Source organism: Cebus imitator, unplaced genomic scaffold, assembly GCF_001604975.1.
Source record: "Cebus imitator isolate Cc_AM_T3 unplaced genomic scaffold, Cebus_imitator-1.0 Scaffold263, whole genome shotgun sequence".
Classification (NCBI taxonomy): Eukaryota; Metazoa; Chordata; class Mammalia; order Primates; family Cebidae; genus Cebus; species Cebus imitator.
Window position 1 is genome coordinate 2145799 of NW_016107578.1, and position 1485 is coordinate 2147283.

General features: G+C 53.4%; 1 protein-coding gene across 3 annotated transcripts in view; it reads right to left on the bottom strand.

The window, feature by feature from the left end:
• Nucleotides 1-1485, bottom strand: part of MARCHF2 (membrane associated ring-CH-type finger 2) — a 22437-nt gene continuing 20952 nt past the window's right edge. For all 3 annotated transcript variants that reach the window (XM_017500093.1, XM_017500090.1, XM_037728352.1), the window contains one exon: nt 1-624. In XM_017500093.1, the coding sequence (XP_017355582.1) occupies nt 466-624 (159 nt within the window). In that variant the 3' untranslated portion in view covers nt 1-465. The remainder of the gene's footprint in view (nt 625-1485) is intronic.

A 1485-nucleotide genomic window follows, 5' to 3' on the forward strand; every position in this document is an offset into this window, starting at 1 on the left:
ATTTTGTCCAGCCAGGGCTCCTTTTATTCATTCAGGGGTGGGTTTTTTAAACGAATGCAACTTTTATAGAAAGTCGAGGGTGCCAGGAAAGTGAGCCTGCCAGGTGCAGGGAAGTGCAAGAAGCTTGCTGGAACATTCCAGCTCTAAGGGTGCCCTTGATACACTGGCCACAGCTGCTGGCCCAGAAGGTGCCACGTGGACCTCAGCATGAGATCAGGGTGCCTGCTCCATCCAGAGCTCAGGACCGTGTACCTGTCCTTGACACGAACAACAGTGTGCAAAAAAAAAAAAAAAACCTGAAAATATCATCACACAGGATCACAGACTCGGCTCTGCGTGGTGTCTCTTGGCCTAAGAAGCATTCAGGCTGTGCAGGAAGTGTTGGGCAGTTTCCATCCTTCCACAGGACAGGGCATTGCCAGCTACCTCTGGGGTCTCTGCTGCAAGGCCTGGGGAGCCCAGCCTTCACACTGGTGTCTCCTCGGCCACCTTCTTCAGGAGTCCAGCCACCAGCGGAGAATGCTGGGGGCCCTCAGGGCCGTCGGCCTCCTGGATCTTCAGGCGTACTTTCTGGTTCGTCTTTCTCCACTCGGAGTACAGCTGGCAATGGTAGCGGAAGGAGACCTGCGGGGCAGTCCTGCAGTGAGCCGGAGCGGTGAGAAGGCCTCTACCCCCAAGGGAGGAAATCAAGTCCCTATGGCACCTGTGTTGCCCAAACCAGGGCTGGGGCTCATGCTTCCAGGAGCAGAGAGGGCTTATGAACATTCCTCCTACAAAGGGCACACACAGTCCGGCTGCAGTGGCTCATGCCTGTAATCCCAACACTTTGGGAGGCTGAAGTTGGGGGCAAGGGGATCACTTGAGCCCATGAGTTCAAGGCCAGCCTAGGCAACGCATTAAGATCATGTCTCTACAAAATATTTAAAAATTAGCCAGGTGTGGTGGGTGGCCCAGGCCTGTGGTCCTAGTTACTCAGAAGGCTGAGGGAGGAGAATCATTTCAGCCCAGGAGGTTGAGGGTGCAGTGAGGTGTGCTCACGCCACTGTACTCCAACAGAGTGAGATCCTGTCTCAGAAAAAAAAAAAAAAAAGGCTGGCTGTGGTGGCTCACACCTGTAATCCCAGCACTTTGGGAGGACGAGGCAGGTGGGTCACCTGAAGCCAAGAGTTTGAGACCAATCTGGCCAACATGGTGAGGAAACCCTCCCTGTCTCTACTAAAAATACAAAAATTAGGGCCAGACGCAGTGGCTCATGCCTGCAATCCCAGCACTTTGGGAGGCCAAGGTGGGCAGATCACAAGGTGAAAAGGTCGAGATCATCCTGGCCAACATGGTGAAACCCCATCTGTACTAAAAATACAAAAATTAGATGGGCGTGGTGATGAGGCAAAAGAATCGCTTGAACCTGGGAGGCAGAGGTTGCAGTGAACTGAGATCACTCCACTGCATTCCAGCCTGGGAGACAGAGCGAGACTCCATCACAAA